The sequence below is a fragment of the Monomorium pharaonis genome, chromosome 3, assembly GCF_013373865.1.
Source record: "Monomorium pharaonis isolate MP-MQ-018 chromosome 3, ASM1337386v2, whole genome shotgun sequence".
Lineage (NCBI taxonomy): Eukaryota > Metazoa > Arthropoda > Insecta > Hymenoptera > Formicidae > Monomorium > Monomorium pharaonis.
The window spans coordinates 5,577,382-5,592,540 of record NC_050469.1 but is presented as its reverse complement, the minus strand read 5'-3'; the positions used below and the strand labels follow the sequence as shown (position 1 = coordinate 5,592,540).

General features: G+C 31.2%; 1 protein-coding gene across 21 annotated transcripts in view; it reads left to right on the top strand.

Moving 5' to 3' along the window:
- LOC105833385 (dystrophin, isoforms A/C/F/G/H) overlaps positions 1-15,159 on the top strand; it is a 459,023-nt gene that overhangs the window by 23,723 nt on the left and 420,141 nt on the right. For 18 of the 21 annotated variants that reach the window (XM_028191379.2, XM_028191376.2, XM_028191372.2 and 15 more), the window contains 24 exons: positions 51-692; positions 769-891; positions 974-1,453; positions 1,532-1,689; positions 1,762-2,129; positions 2,216-2,568; positions 2,654-3,088; positions 3,320-3,472; positions 3,885-4,046; positions 4,836-5,138; positions 5,225-5,368; positions 5,436-5,606; positions 5,758-5,940; positions 6,035-6,151; positions 6,252-6,371; positions 7,221-8,696; positions 8,842-9,066; positions 9,162-9,677; positions 9,782-10,419; positions 10,893-11,040; positions 11,815-11,928; positions 12,033-12,209; positions 12,293-12,400; positions 12,895-12,985. In XM_028191379.2, the coding sequence (XP_028047180.1) occupies positions 51-692; positions 769-891; positions 974-1,453; positions 1,532-1,689; positions 1,762-2,129; positions 2,216-2,568; positions 2,654-3,088; positions 3,320-3,472; positions 3,885-4,046; positions 4,836-5,138; positions 5,225-5,368; positions 5,436-5,606; positions 5,758-5,940; positions 6,035-6,151; positions 6,252-6,371; positions 7,221-8,696; positions 8,842-9,066; positions 9,162-9,677; positions 9,782-10,419; positions 10,893-11,040; positions 11,815-11,928; positions 12,033-12,209; positions 12,293-12,400; positions 12,895-12,985 (7,405 nt within the window). The remainder of the gene's footprint in view (positions 1-50; positions 693-768; positions 892-973; positions 1,454-1,531; positions 1,690-1,761; positions 2,130-2,215; positions 2,569-2,653; positions 3,089-3,319; positions 3,473-3,884; positions 4,047-4,835; positions 5,139-5,224; positions 5,369-5,435; positions 5,607-5,757; positions 5,941-6,034; positions 6,152-6,251; positions 6,372-7,220; positions 8,697-8,841; positions 9,067-9,161; positions 9,678-9,781; positions 10,420-10,892; positions 11,041-11,814; positions 11,929-12,032; positions 12,210-12,292; positions 12,401-12,894; positions 12,986-15,159) is intronic. The other 3 variants (XM_036283830.1, XM_028191394.2, XM_028191395.2) reach the window with 3 other exon arrangements.

Genomic DNA, 15,159 nt, shown 5'->3' with positions numbered 1-15,159 from the left:
ATACAGATATTTAATTATTTCTTACAATAAAAATCTATGACTATTTTTAGGTTCTGATGCAATTGCAACAGGCTCAGCTAGATGCGCTACGACAATGGTTGACAAAAACGGAAGATCGAATTTCGTTGATGGCAGCAATTGAATTAAATCCATCGTCTTTTGAGGAACAACTGAAACATCTCAACGAATTAGAACAAGATATTCATGCGCAACAAGACGTGGTCGATAGTATGAGGAACATGATAGTGGTCGTTGACGAAGAAAATTCTGAGGCGGTTTATGCTCAAATGGAAGATCAATTGTCTGCTCTCGGTGAGCGCTGGAGTCACATCTGTCAGTGGAAAGAGGAGCGACGTCAGCGACTGGAATCTTTATCTACGCTTTGGCAGAACATTACTGATGATTACAAAAGGCTGGTAACATGGTTAAACGAAACGGAAATTACATTAAAGCAAATGGAAGCCAACCCGGCGTCCGAAATTGGCGAAGTATTAGATAGAATAAAGAAATTGCAAGTCCTTAAAGCGGAAATGGATATGAATCAGAAGAAATTAACATCTCTACAAGAATCAATTCAGGATTTGGATGGGAATAGCTCATCTTCAGAATACGCAAATATTTTGGAAAAGATCGAAAATTTGCAAGATCAATGGGAAGCTATTGGACAAATCATGGAAGTGCAATCTCAAAGGGTAATTTAAGGATGTTATATTTTATAAAAAAATTGTTTTGTTTTTTAATTATAATTTTTATTATATCGTGTATTAGATAACAAATTCTGGATTTGAGTTTGATTTGAAGTCCGAAGACAATACAACATCTATTAAGGGAAACGAATGGATGTCCGAAACGGTAACGAGTATAGCATATAAAGAAGAGATTACTGCAACAGTACATATACATATTTTTTAATTTTTTTACATATTTCTTATATCTCATTTTCTCGTGATTTATATAATACTTTTCTTTTCAGTCAACGCCACATAGCGATTCAAAGAAACGGCGTGTTGATAATACTACTAAACATGAGTTTGAATCGGCATTACTTCGTCTATATAAATGGTTAGATTATGTCGATTTGGAAATTGGCCGTTCGGAAGGGGTATTTGACGAATTAAGCGTAGAAGAGAAGAAAGTCGTTTATGAAGATACTCTTGTAGACATGGATTCGCATAAAAATGAGTACGATAAAGTTCTTGAAATTGGTAAACAGTATATTGACGAGTTGAAAAAAGCAAACGAAAGTACCGAAGAAGAGGAATCTAAAATTAAGGATATACAAAATTGTTGGATAGCGACAAATAATCGTCTTCAGGAAATAAAGAAACGCATAGATTATCTGGAGAAAGTAAAGAAATTTCGAACTGAACTAGCTAGTCTAAATTTGATGTTGGAAAGTTACACCAAGTGGTTCGATACAAATAAGGAAAACAATCAGATAGAACCATTTAGAGTAAGCTAAAATATTACCTTGATTTAACATAACATATACATGCAACGTTTTATCTTAATCGTAAAACATTTTATTCAGGTTAAAATGAAATCAATGAAATCTCATGACGAGCGCATAAGAAAAATACTTGAAAAGGCAAAAGAATTATCAGAAAATCAAGTTGCTGTTACAGAAACTGATAATGTGGACGCAGATATAAAAGCTTTTTGTACTAATTGGGAGAATTTGTATACAATGTAGGTATTATTTTGTAAATCTATACACATTATAAATTTTTTATGTTGCTTAATAAAACACATTATATTTAGGTTAACCGAACGATTGACTGAAATAACTAATGCTATCGATCGAACACCGCCTAAGAAATATATTGATGCAATTGCCAATTTGATGTCGTTTATTAACAATGTAGAAGGTGCTCTGTTGTCAGAACATATAATTATGTCAGATGAGGAACTTATGAAAGAGCAATTACAAAGATTTAAAAATATACAAAGTTCATTGAAAGAACAGGCAGAAATTTTCAGATATGTTAACTCTACTGGGCAGGATTTAATAGCGAAGATAAATGATAATTCTTCGGAACAGCGGCTCAAAGATGAATTGCAGGATTTGAATACTAAATGGAGCGATATTCCTATCATTTTGGAAGAGAAACAACAGAATCTTACCAAAAGTAAACGAAAAATAAATACTTCTTTTTCATTTATTGTTACGATCATACTATAGATGCATAATTAATATACAAAATGTATGTTTCAGATATTACAATTTTACAAACATTTAATATCGAACTTTCTACCCTTGAATCTTGGTTGGATAAATCATCATTGTATCTAGAAAATTTATCTAAAGACAATACTACGGATAATATTGAAACAACAGAATATAAATTACAACAAATTCGTTCGTTTTCTAAAGAGATTGATAAAACAACATCGCAGATAGAAGCAATTCGACTATCGGCAAATGAAATACTCCAAAAATGTGAACCTAATTTTGAAAATTTGTTAAAAAGCAAATTGGAAACTGTAACATGCAAATGGAATACAATTGTTAATGAGGCTAAAAGTTTGAACAACAAATATGAAAATACTTTAAGGAAAAATGATAACGTAAGTATAAAATGATAATATAAATACAATGTTTATAAATAAAAATGTAAGTGTAAATTTTTTATTGCATATTCTTTTCTGTTAGATTATTAATGGGATAGAAGATTTTACAAAGTGGCTGTCAAGTTTAGAGAAAGAGATACCAATAGAATCAAGAATAACATCTTCAGTTGAACTTTTTCAAGTTCGCGGTCGATATCAAGCACTAAAAGATAACATTGACAAACGAGTCGAAGAATTTAGAAACTTGAACGAAATGGGAAATGATAAACTGTTAAGTTCAGAAGGATCATCCGTGCAAGAACTTGGTAGGCGCTTCACTTTCTTAAATGCACGATGGACGGACGTTACAGATCGTATATACGAACGCTACAGACATTTACAAAATGCTAGTCACGAGTATGGAGAATTTCGTGCTTTAGTTGCACAGGAAAGTGATTGGTTGGATAAGCTAGATAAGCGATTAAAAAAATCACCTAAAACTGCTGCAGATGCAGAAGAAATTTCAGAGGAGTTGGATGTAAGTTGTTTAATTTTATATAAATATTTAGAAATAATTAGAAAATCTAAAAATTTACAATTAGCTAAAAGAAATCAATTAAAATTTATAAGGTTGATTTAATAAGTATTTTTCAAGAAAAAAATTAAATCTTTTTTTGTAAAATTTTAATTGTAAAGTCCTATAATTTTATTTGATACTTTGTGCGTAAATACAACATACACACTCTGAGTTTATACATATTATTTTTAGGATTTAGAAAATTACATACGAAATCATCCGGAATCTAGGCTTGAGAAAATTCAAGAAATTGGTAAACAACTTATTGATAGTAATATCATGATTCAATCTATTGAAACAGATGTGGAAGGATTAACAAATCGATGGGAAAACTTAAACAAACAGGTATGTATACACTTGTTACATATCTATGTTTGTCACTAATAATAATAATATATATAAAATGTAAATATGAAGTATATGATTCATATCAATATTTTTAAAGGCTTATATTTTCGAATTGTGTGTATTAAGCATAAGCATGAAATTTTGAGACTTTAACAGCTTGTAATCGCATGTAGCATTATTACAAATTGCTCAGAATAATTCTATTCGGTCGAAAATTAATTTATACGAATGATACATTATAAATAAATAAATGTAATTAAACATTAAAGAAAATCTTTAAATATAATATTGTTATATATTAAATTGTGTATTATATTTTTGTTTGCCTGAGAGAAATTTCAACGATCAATCATTGCAATCATACTTGTTTTATAAAGTTAGTTAGAAAGATAGAGTATGTTTTGAGTAGGCAGGGCAACGCGCCAAGCTGTTGGAAGGATCAGTGAAGCAAGCCCAACAATCGGAAGGGCGTATCCTTGCCCTTCAGCATTCTTTAACACAAATTGACTCCGTACTAACTGCACGTCTTGATTGCGACCTCACTGCTGATGATTTGCCTCACGATTACCAGGTCTGTTTACGAAAAAAATGATACATACATTATAGGGTCACTACCTTAGTCGCTGAACAATCAGTAATGACTGTTTAAGACAATTATAAAAATAATAAGACTTGAAAATAATACATTGCAAGTTAATTGATATTCTTTAGATCTATTTTTTATACAAATTTGATTAAAATATTATTTTAAAATATATACTTGAAAATATAATTGTGTGTGTGTATGTGTGTATGTGTGTGTGTGTGTATGGAAGTTGTCTTTATTTGTTCATTGATGATGCAGTGACTCTGTCGTATTAAAGGAATTATACGTAATTTAGAAATTGGGATTGTAATGTAGTGATTTTGTTATTTATAAGTAAGTACTATTTAAAAGTTGTTTAATTTTACACAAACATTACAATTATGAAATAATCCCAGACAACACAATGTCCAAAATCGGGACATAAGATGTCTTTAAAATGTCTTTAAGACGTCTTATATCTAAATTTTAGACGTTGTGTTGTCTTGGGTACTTTTTGATGTATCTTTGTTATGTTATTATTTACGACGATTTATAAGAAATATTAACAAGTATAAAAGTTCTTGCGGAATGTCAACGTATATATTATAAATAACATAATCGAAAGAACGTGGTTATTAAAATTTGTATTTTTCATAAATTTTGCTAACAAATTACATACAAGGATGTAAAATTTTACTAATACATATGGCATATCACGAGTATAATATATATAGAGTAGAATATATAGTAATAGACATTATTTATTTTATGCACAATTATATATTGTGGTCACAGAAATTAATGGAAGAGTTGGAACAACAACGTGCTACGCTCGAGGAAATGGGATCACAAATTGAATCGTACAAAGCTTCTGGTAAACAAGAAGCGGCACTTCGACTTCAAGAACAAATGTCTTTGATTGAACAGAAATATGCCAAAGTACAAAAAAAGTTTCAACGGTTTCGTTGTCCGACCAACATAGAACCTAGATTATCGAGAGCTTTGCGAGAACTCAGGGGAATAGAAGAAGCAACTTGTTTGCTAGAATTATCGTCTGAAGATCCCGAAGTCATTGAGGGTCAATTAAAACATTGTCTGGTAGTATTTATTATAGGTTTATATTCATATATTGCATAATTTAAAAAATAAATACATACGTTAATAATTTATTCGTTGTCTTACAGCGCTTTTATCAAACTTTAAGTGAGATTAAAAGTGAAATTGAATGTATAATCGTAACTGGAAGGAAATTAGTTGAAGATAATTCTGTTCCCGAGCCCGATAAATTTTCAAAACGTATCGACATGTTAAAGGAATTATATAATAAGGTATCTACGTCTATTAATTAGCAAAAATATATCAAAAGAGCAATTTAAATATTTTAAATTGTTATAGCTTGGTCTTCATATAACGGAATTTAAATCCATATTAGAATCGGCATTAGATTTGTCACGTGACATGCATAAAAATATGACGTATATTAATATGTCCGTCGAGAGCATAAATAAGGAACTGGATACACAAAAAAGCATGCCTGATTTGCCGGTGAATGCGATATATGTACGAGTAAGTATATAAATTTTTATTTCAAGCTATATATTTTATATTTCGTAATATAAACGTAAACAGTACCTATTATATATTGATTGCGTTTTTACTGCTGAATTACAAATGTATTTTTACATCAATTATAAATTTATAATTGTGTTATTTACAGGAGACCTTGACTGAAGTAATTCCGCGTCTTAATGTTATTAGAGACAAATTATTTGTATCACAAAACCAATTCTCAAAATTATGCGATCCTTCGTATCTTGAACAACTGAAGGAAAAAATGTCTGACGTAACTTTAAGATTAGCTAACACAGAAAAGAGATTGCGACTCTGTCAAGGCTCAGAAGTAGATATCTTTTATATACCTAAGTATTATATGTATAAGTAAATGTATGGATATATATATATATATATATACACTTTTTATTTTTTTGCAACAGGATGAACCTAATGTTGATGAAATAAACGCATGGCTTTTACAAGTTGAAGAGAAGTTAAATAAATTGGATGCGGTTCCAATTGATCAACTTACAGAACATCACTTTGAACAATGCAAGGTATTGAAATATTCGTATGTGATATTAAGTATATAAGAATGTATGTGCAGAAGAAATTGTGTATTTATTTTAAATGTTTTTGATATTGTCTCATCATTAGGCTGTGCAAAGTGAAATGATAGAAGCAAAACCAAAAGTCAATCAACTTCAACGTTATGGGTTTTATCCCCAAGTAGCCAAAGTATGTGAAAAATGGGAAGACATCTCTAACAGAATACAAGTATGTATTTAATTCTCTGTTTTTTAAATTATGAAGTTTGTTCATCTATTATCTTTTTTTCTAAAATCAATTTTATCATTCATTGCTTTTTTGCTCATGGCTTATTCTTTGCTTTATTCTTTAACAATTGGTATATGTAATGCTTGTGCTTGTTAGTACCATTACGTATATCTCTATCACATAAAACAGTAATACTTAAGAATTAAAATTTTTGTATTTCAAAACATGCAGAAATATTACTGATTTATTTTGAGTTTCAACTTTACGATTAAATATTAATATTTACAACATGAACATTTCTAATATCAAAAATGTCACATCCCATTCTTTTTTTGCAGCAGGATTTAAATGGAGCTATATATACATATATATTTTAATAAGTATTACTTTTAGATTGTATATTTTAATTAGTATTAATAATATATTTTTTATTTTTGAGAAACTTTTAATTTTATTAACATGGAATATGATATGGAATATCTTAATTCTGTCCAAGAGGTGGCTCTATCTCTGTAAATAGTGTAATTACTGGAACAAAAATAAGTAATATGTTTTAGTAAATGGAAGGATTTGTATTCTATTGTTTTATGGCATTGTCTCTCCCCTTGTATAAAATCAACTTTTCGTGGAGAATTTAGAAAACAGATTTCAAAGCTAGAAGAATATAAATTGAGTGCAGAGATTTTTGCATTGGTGATGGATATACACGAAAGATTCAGCTTTATATGCACAATGAACTGCATTGTCACTTTCATTAGATCATGCTTAATATCGTTCCACTATTAACATGCTCTTTCCTTAACTGTCGATTGTCCATTGAAGTATCTGTCACCTATCATATTTTCACAGGAATGGATCCACAAAATCACAGACAATTTGTTAATAAAAAGTAAAGCAGAAGCTTCTAAGGGGAGAGACAATTATGGACGCAATAAATTATCTAAACAGCTGGAACAAACTTCAACACATTCTGCCAAAAAAGAAAAAAAATTAATAGATGAGAATCAGGCGATTTACGGCATAGGATATTTCAATCCTGCATTTGATGATAATCAGTGTGCTGTTGTTAATACACCTGAAAGTTCGCCCACTGACGTGCCTCATCGAAGCAGGAAGTCTTCCGCTAAGTCGGAAAAAGGGAAAACTAGAGTTGTGGATGTTAGTAGAACTGTTAGACGAAAATTAGACATGAGTTCCGTGCCCGATGTTGTTCAAACTTCTCAACCGCAAGTTATTCAGGTTGATGATGACTTGTCTTCACCTTGTTCCGACACAGATGTGCATATGGCTGATGAGGAGGAATTCTTTCTGGCTAAAAATAGTAAATTATTCTCTCAGGTATCTAGCAATACCTTAACGGCAACAGATACGAACACTTTTGGCGCAGCCTGTGCACAACAAAATCCATTTCGAATTGTAGAAGTGAAAGAAATGGAAATTGTAAAATCAATAGCTTCTCCCGAAGATCATGTGATTTTACCAAGTGCTAATGTCAGTGTTGGATTGATGCCGCAAGTAGTCGAAAGGGTGGAGATTGTTGAAGATACCGAGACAGAAGCCGAATCTGTTGATACTGACACAGAAGACAAGGAAGTTAAAGGAAAAATATCTTCTACTATTGGTACTGTAGAACAGGTTGTCAAGAAAAGAGAACTTGTACCAATCTTAAAGAAGAAAGCTCCGATTGAACCTGCACGAAATGTTAAAAGACTCATACTAAAGTTAGATTTAGATACCAATCAGGAAAATGTTACAGAAAACAAAAACACAACTATTTCTAACAATACATTAAGAAAAGACGAGGTTGATGCAGCGGGACTTCTACATGCTGAATGTAGTAAAATAGATCAATTACAAGAAAGATCAAATAAATCGCCTAGGATAACATCCTCGTGGAAAGATACGGAAAGTGTGGCAGAGTATCTTATATTAGATGATAACGAAGAAATCGAAAAATCTGATACACAAACCAGCAATCAAGCAGAATATAATGCTGCACAAATGTCAATAGCGATGCAAGAAGACAGAAATAATCAAAAGAAAGTGACATCTGTAAAAAGCACTGCACATTTTATACGTGAAAATATTGCTATTGCGGGTCGTAGCGAAGAAGAAAATTTATATAAAAAGTCACCATTGATGAAACATATGAAAAGTCTGTCAAAAGATGAAACGTTGGAAGATTGCGAAAGCTTTTACGGTAGTGATAAAGAAACGGATGATGTATTAATATTTTCGGATGATACAGAAATTGATGTTGGTAGTTCCAGTTCAGATGGAGAGGATACTAATTTAGGAGAGCACGTTGAGCACCTCTTGGACAAGGTAACATGTGTGTCGCATAAATGTGGCATTCATGTCCACCAGTCTATTATTTATTCTAAGTCTTTATTGTAGAAATTTGACTATAAGAATTCTTCTCTATGTTATATCTTACACGATATATATATATATATATTTTTTTTTTCAGATGAAAGTTGAAAAATCTCGGCCAGCCATGCAGCACAAAGTGGAAACAAAAGCTGTCCATGAGAAAGGATTGTTTAAAAGTCCGACAAGTATGTCTCGAACAGCATTAGAGAAAAATATACTGGAATTTGAACAGTTAGCACAAATGATGCTATGCAGGATGGACGTTATGTTGATGAGTATCAGTGGTATCTCTAACGAAAAAGATCCTACTAAACGTCTCGAGGTTTATATAATTTATCTAAATTTATTATTATTGTTTTTTGTTTATGAACAAAATCATCATTTACTGACTGTAATTTATTTTTTCATATATTACAGATATTGAAAAGTGAGATTAGTACCCTTGCTCCAGATGCAGCAGCTTTAATCAGTAAGGGAGACGGTTTAGTTATGACGATACATATGAACGATCCTGCACGGGCAGAGAAAATAAAAAATGAACATCAAGATAAGCTGAGAAGTAAGTGGCATCAAGTCATGGCAGAAATCGAAACACGCAGAAAACAAGCGCAAAAGGCAGAAGAAATTCTACGACAATACAATAATATAGTAGTGGAATTTGAAGACTGGTTTAGAGATGTGCCGCTGAAACTCGAACAGGCTAATAATTATGAAGGCCAATTAGAATCATTTACTGAAGAATTTGATGCGAAGCAAGTACAAATACAAAAGTTGAATGAGCTAGCAGTAGAGTTGAAAAAATTAAATGTGGGCTATTCGGAATTAGTACGCTATAACATTAATAGTAACTGGCAAAAAGTTAGTTCACAGTTCAAGAGATTCAGTGGTAGCAAAGACAAGGACAAACATGTAACTGACAAGAAAGTAGAACTGGTATGTTTCAATATATTGAGATATGTAATAAATGAATTACGATTGTAACATTTCAAATTTATTAAAATATTTATTATTTATATCGATAAATTTTATTTTTTCAGGACACTATTAGTGTTAATCCGCAAGAGTTTATCACGCGCATCAGTAAATTGAGAGAAGCAATAGCGACTGTATCGCGATCTTTGAATTCTTTGCCATTGAATGGTAAAGACTACGAATTATTTACAAGTCAAGAAGAATGCCTGAAGAAAATTAACAACGCTTTAAGCATTTTAAAACCCAGCATTGATGAAGTAAATTACGTTTGCGAAAGTGTCATGCGACAAGCCAAAAGAGAGCAATTTGATCAAATAAAACATTTAAGTGAGAAGTTACAAGACGAATGGGGAAGCATTAGTCAAAGTTATATGGAAAGACATAATCGGTGGATTAAATGTTATGAAAAATGGAAAGAACTTCATAACACATGTCGGACATTTTTAGAGTGGTTAGATAAGATGGAAGACGCTTTAAAGAAATGTAACGTTTTCAGCCATTCTAAAGCAAGTAAAACGAAAACATTCGAATTGGAACAAGAAGTTTCTAGAATGCAAAGAACGTTAAATAATATCAATGCAGCGAGTACAGACATATCTAGCCGGGCATCTGCTGAAGATGTAATGGAATTGCAGAGTATGATTGAAAATATTAAACATCGTTGGCACAGTTTAGTAGCCGAAATAAACGCGCGAAAAGAAAAGTAAGATACATTATTTTCAGTATTTTAGAATATAAAATCAAAATTGTTTATGGGCATTTACACATCCGTTTTTTCATTACTTAAATATTTTAAACAAATATACGATATCGATGTTTTATAATTACAAGTGATAGAATGACTTATGACGTAGTATTATGAATTATGAATTATATTGCTAATGTAGACAAGCATGTAGTATTGCGAGGAAAGCTCGACCCAGCATTGAGCTATTTCAGTTGTGATTTGCCTGTGCTGCAGAGGTGAAGTCAGTCAACTCAGAATAACCTCAGAATAAACGAACATCTTCGGGTTTCTCTTGTAAATTACAATTTTGTCAGAATAAAATAATAATAGAAATACTTTTGATTGTAATAATTTCAGTAATTTGTCGTTAAATATTACTAATAGATTTTAAAATATGCTTTGCTTATATGTCATATTTTGAATAAATTTGCATCAATGTGTTATTTAAGGAATTTTGCCATGGAGAGAAAAGTGAATAACGACGGCAGGATTTTGGAAACGGCTTATAATATTATAGAACAAGTGAATACTCTGTTAGTATCTGCAGCAAATCCCTCGGACGAAACCTCATTATCAATTCGACTATCATTAATTAAGGTAAGTTAAAACGTAGCAATTTTACATTTTTATTTTAAGTTTATTTTCCTTATTATTTTAATAGAATTTATCCATATTTATTAGCATATTTATTGGCACAATAAAACATTTTAGTCTTTATATTCATGTTCTTCACAGAACTTTTCAATTTTTAAATAAATAGTAATATCGTTATAGTAACTCAATTTCCATATGTAACACATTAACTATTTCCGTGAAACTCACTGTTACACAAAATTAGTTATAGTTTCAAAACACTATATAAATGTATAACGTATATAACGTATATAACGCAATGTATACGTATATAAATGTATAACATTAAAGAAATATATATTATTGAATATATATACACACACACACACACATACTCTTTAGAGCGCTCTGTTTAAGATGCGACTTGGATAAGTAACGAAATTATTCTCTCCGAGATATTCAGTTCCCATGGGCTACAGTCCGATGCAGCATAATCAAATAAACTGAAACTTGTCCTAATAATATCTTCACATTTCATGTCTGCACATGCCGAATCGTGCCAGGATATAAATAGCATTGAACTCTCACTTTCAAATAACTTCCTAGTATAAAGTTTGACTATATATTCATTCTTTATCTCATAGTATAGACAATGAATTAACATTAGAAGTACCCATTATATAAATTATAATTCTCTTGTTACGCCTTTTATAGCATGTATACAAAAATTTTTTAAGATAAGTAATAAGTCGCGTTATTTAATTGAGATGTAATAAAATATTTATAATTCGTTCATAGGCGAGAGAAGAAGAACTTCTATCCCGGAAAAGAAATTTGCAAACTTTAGTAAGCGAACATAACGTTTCCAGAGAAGAAGAAGAAAACAACAAACTTCTCGCGGATATGGATCAGGTATTGATTTTATTTGTAAAAAGTTCAATATCAATTTAATATAAAAAATTTTTATAACTCGATATATAATATTATAACTATCTTTGTGTTTAATATTTGTTTAGGTTAATACAAATCTTTCGAACCATCGCGATTATGTAGAATGCAAGCTTGCATCGCTTAGAAAATACATCTTCACCCTGGATGCCGTTATGGCATGGGTTATGGAAACACGAACACGATTGAGTATTTCTCAAGATCTGCCGCAGCGTGAGCGTAATGAAGTGATTAAAAATATTATGGTAAGTTATAATATGATTTACTTAATTAATTAGAAAAGATATCAAGTAGCATCTTTTAATTTTTGATCGACTATATTTTTCAGTCTAAAGTCGAAGATCGTGAAATGGAAGTAAAAGATGTGTTAGAAAACTACACTAATCTTGAAAAAGAGTGTGAATCAGCAAAACAACCGGTTTCTATTGAATTGCAGGTATATAGCACAAAGATATATTCAATATACTCAGTTTTTAAGATATTATTATTATTATTAATTATTAATCAAATATATTGTTAGAGCTTTATACTTAAATCCAACGTATTATTATTTATTACGCCGTGTGTTTTTTATATACTTTATTTTTAATATTTTTAATATTTATTTTTGTATATGTAAAAAAAATTTCACGTTTGTGTTTATAAGTATATTTATAAGCCTATTCCGTAACTCTTAACGACAGTTCAGTATCGTTATATTGTCGTTGCGCAGCTTTTTTCTCATATATAATATATGTGTAACAATATAACGGTATCAACACTGTCGTTAAGAGTTACAGAATAGGTCTATTAGTCACATGTGTATTTTTTCTTTCAATTGTTTCTCGTGAGCGTTGCACAATACGTATAAAATTATAAATAAAATACTATCTTAAGTTCTAACGTTTCTAGATAGTGATTTTTATTTAATATTATATGCACATGTAATAGGAGAAGCTGAAAAAACTAAGAGAAGACTGGCAGTTTGTGAAGTGTTATGGAGAAACTGAAGGGATAACTTCTGCTGGGACTACATTAAAAGGTAAGATAAGTTATGTGCATTCATATCGCTTAAAAATAAGTTTTCTTTATGACTGATTGTCATATTTTCTAATTTTTAAGTGGCATTTTTATAAATTATTGCTTTAGAACCCATATATCCTCTCTTATTATTCACCAATATACACCATATAAAGCAGTAAGAAGTATAATTAACGCGCACGAAGCTAGTAAGATTTGTTAGTTTATACCTCTCATACAAAAAATAGGATCCTTTCTTTTTAGATTACATAAAATAAAAAAGATAACAAGTTTAGTCAGTCATAGAGACAGTAATGAGAAATTAATATGAATTAATTTAATACATCTGACAGTATAAGGTATCTGAGCTGAATAAATCCCAGCAGTAATAAGGCCCTTTTTTGAATTTATTATTAAAAAATGCGCTTTACGCCTATATGGTTAAAATATGTATCATAGGAAATAGAGAGATAAAGAAAGTTTGGGAAATTGTACCCAATAATAATGCGTCTAATATTTATAAGCATATAATAAGGCCCAATGTCAAAGTTAAACTTTTTATCTATTCATATATGTTCTATATAAAAGACATAAATTTTATATTTGTGAATGATTAAAATAAAAATTTTATTCTCACTTAGATTATTTCAATATCCCTATAAATAGAGTTCTTCAAAAGTAAAATTAATTAAGTAGGTTTTATTTGGCTCAGGTGCCTCAATTTTTTAATGCTCTCCATGGGCGTTAACATATTATCAAGTTTATAAGGGCATTAGGATTGTCTGTCGCGTTGAGTATTTAATATGAATGGAATCAATTCTGGCTGTTAGTTGGTAAATATGTGTCCTTACGGACGACGCAGAATCTCCTAAGGAAACCGGCAACCGGACAATAAATAGTACGTTTAGCCGGTCCGGTAAGCGCGGCCACATTTCACTTCCACCCCATCCTGCAGAACGATATATATCCACCGCGTTAAGTGCAGCCTTTTCAACGACTGGCTCGGTTCTTTCTCCTTTGTCGCCATCGTTATTCGATTGGTTGGTGCACTCGGACACTGCCTTGCCACATGGTATTTTAGAAATTGTTGAATCGACAGTATCATTCAAACTGAACTTCAATAGACACAAATATAACTTATCCACGCTATATTTCTTTCGTTATCATACATCTATAAATTGTAACTTTTGTGTGATAAGAAATTATTTAACTGAATTGATTGATAATAAAATTATTTAAAATATTACTCGCTTAAAATCCAATAAATCTCACTTCAGAATTTTAATCCAAGTTTCAATTACAGAAATTTTAATCTCAGTTTAATTTACTTTTCATTTTTTTCAGTTTTTTAAAAATTAGAAAAAGATAGATATATAGAATTAATCTACAATGATAGAATGGACATAAGTAATGCAGCAGCAATTTAAAGATCTGTCTAGTCTAAATGATGGACTCAACTGTTCTGTTGCAAATTTGTTGTTTGAAAGTAAAACGATTTAAAAGTTGCAATTATTATTTAGTATACGATTACTATTTTACATTTAATTATATTCATTGTTAAATTATAATTAGCGTGTTAGTCAGATTTTTTAAGTACATTAATCAAACGATAAGAATGCAATAATTTAACGTAAAATAACAGTGGCAAAACTCTGTCCTATTTCGTAATATATGAATAAGAATAAAAATGAATTAAATACGGTAAATAATTTCGGTATCTAAATCAAAGAGTGAGACGGCATAAGGAAACGAAACAAAATAGGTACTATAGCATTATCAAATCACGTGATTATTAAATCATCCTGAAGGAGACAATTAAATCCAAATATAGAAAAAGGAACTTACCGACCGACGCATCGCCGACGTCGTTCTCACCTTCCTTCCCGGGGACCGCTCCATTGTTGCGAACGTCCGTGTCCCCAGATCTGCCTGGAAAACCGCTAATTACGATGCCGCGCACTAATTAACGCGGGTGCGAATCAGCAGCACGCCCCCGCCACTCTCGGGGACGATGCTTGTACGATGCACAACACACTCCGGACAGAGCAACGCGAAACGATACATACACGGCGCACGTTCGCCGTAATCGACATTCGTGACGTTGGTTAGAGACGCCGCCGCGCATAGGAAAAATTCTATCGTTCGCGGTAACTTCACGGCGACGCGCGGGCGACACGCTAATCCCAAAGTCGAGCG